General features: G+C 37.9%; 1 protein-coding gene across 6 annotated transcripts in view; it reads right to left on the bottom strand.

Annotated features, from left to right (window-relative positions):
- The window catches only part of PHKA2 (phosphorylase kinase regulatory subunit alpha 2), a 76,855-nt gene that overhangs the window by 54,938 nt on the left and 19,975 nt on the right, over positions 1 to 1,942 (bottom strand). For all 6 annotated transcript variants that reach the window (XR_002098957.1, XM_019524828.1, XM_019524827.1 and 3 more), the window contains one exon: positions 691 to 786. Coding sequence is in view for 5 of the 6 variants with exons in the window: in XM_019524828.1 (XP_019380373.1) it covers positions 691 to 786 (96 nt within the window). In the remaining variant the exon portion in view is untranslated. The remainder of the gene's footprint in view (positions 1 to 690; positions 787 to 1,942) is intronic.

Here is a 1,942-nt window from a genome sequence, read left to right on the forward strand (position 1 = left end):
CTACTCAGGTCCCTTCCGACCCCAGAAACTATGAAACTACGAAACTATATGCTACAGCACTCTTCCTGTGTTTACAAAGATGCTTAAAGAATGAAATAGGGAAGTCTATTAATAAAGGAGCCAATCATTTATTTGGCACAACAATGCAGGATAGGTCTGTAAAGGGGGAAGAGTACAAGAAAACACTAGAAACACTTCATATATTATTTTTACAGTATAAGGTTTCATACGGAATGCATACCAGGCAAAAAAAGTAACAGGCAAAACCTACACTCCTTATTTCTTGGACTCCCTAACAAGTAATCTACCTACCCTGACTTTTTTCTTGGAGTCCCTACCAAAATAATCTGCGGGGAGGTAGGAGCGGAAATATTGTTTGTAGAAACAAGTTGTAAATGTTTAGACCAGCCCTAACATATCTCCCTGCTCTCAGTGCTCCATAATGTTTTTGTTCTTTCTTACTATTCAGTATTCTCAGATCAGGCACTGGAGTTGTGGAAACTTGCAAGGTACCAGAGTTTCTTCATTGGAAATTGTTAATTATTACTCAATTATTTAAAAAAGAAAAGAAAACCCACAAAAGCTACTACACACATTTCTTGTTACATTTACCAACTACAGCTTTGTCATTTTATAGCTGCACTTCAAAAAAGGAGCAGCTAACTTCAGTTAACTTTTTTTTCCCAGTACCTTATCAGGAGGGACAGCATACAGCTCTGGCACCAGAAGAATGCCATTCTTTTCTCTAATAAGTACACCTTCAAGAGCCTCTCTGTATTCTTGTACCTAGAGGCAAAGGTAGAGTCCATATTCCATTCAAGAAAAGAAAAACTCTAATTTTATATACCACATCAGAAAAGCAACATTAAGATCTTTTCTAATAAATATGCTAGTGCAGACGGGGGGGGAGGAGGAGGGAAGCAGAGTTTCTTAACCCAACAGCCATGACATGAAGGAGGACCATGAGCATACTCTCACTCTCTCTTTTTTTAACAGATATCTAGAAATTAGAATCAGAAAAAACTTTTTCCTATTTTATAACCTGGTTTTGGAATATAAAAACCTATGTGGAACATTAAAGCAAGTTATCATTTATTTTCAACTGTCTTAAAAACACCACCACCTCATTCTAAAAAGCAGATTCTTTATAAAAGAGAGATTATTAATTTACTGCACCATAAAAGTAATTTGATGATTTCTGAATATGCTCTGTATTTCTTCTGTCTCTCAAATGCAGAATACATTCCTGGACTTCAGGGGGTGAGAGGGGTTGCTGTAGGTTGCATTTTAAATGAACAATTCATCTCCATTAAATTGTGGTGAGGAGAGCAGAAGAAAGCTTTTATTGTTGAGTTACTATTTTTCTTGGGAGCGGGGGTGAAACGGAGAAGAAAAAGCAAGCAGAATAAAGGAAGATTATATTGTACAGCCTGTTTTTCTAAGAACACAGTATCAGAAGGGGTCTCCTGAGCCAACAAGTCCAGCCCCCTGAGTTTGCAGCTATTGTAACCAAAGGAAACCCCAAAACTGCCACTTCAGGACTGCATCTACAAGTACCAGGAACAAGATCTGAAACATGAGTAACACCCTATACACATTATATGTAAAAGTCATGGAGATGAGGGCACTGTCAATTCAACAACAGGGAAGCAGTTTGTTAATATGCATTCAGAAGATCCTAAGAAAAAGGACCACGATCTACATCAGTGTTTCTCAACCCATGGGCTGTGACTCAAGAGTGGGTCACAAGAATATAGAAAGGGTCATGAACAATTACATAAAAACGTGGGAAAATATCACAGATTTTCTCCTATAAAAGGACAAAAAAATGGGAAAGCATGGGTTTCCCCTTGCAGGCTGGCAGGAGGCTAGCTACTTAAACTATTTACTGTGTCAGGACTGGCATCAATGTTTACAAATGGGTCCTATTACAAAAAAGGTT

This window comes from Gavialis gangeticus, unplaced genomic scaffold (assembly GCF_001723915.1).
Source record: "Gavialis gangeticus isolate Ggan-Ray unplaced genomic scaffold, GavGan_comp1, whole genome shotgun sequence".
NCBI lineage: Eukaryota > Metazoa > Chordata > Crocodylia > Gavialidae > Gavialis > Gavialis gangeticus.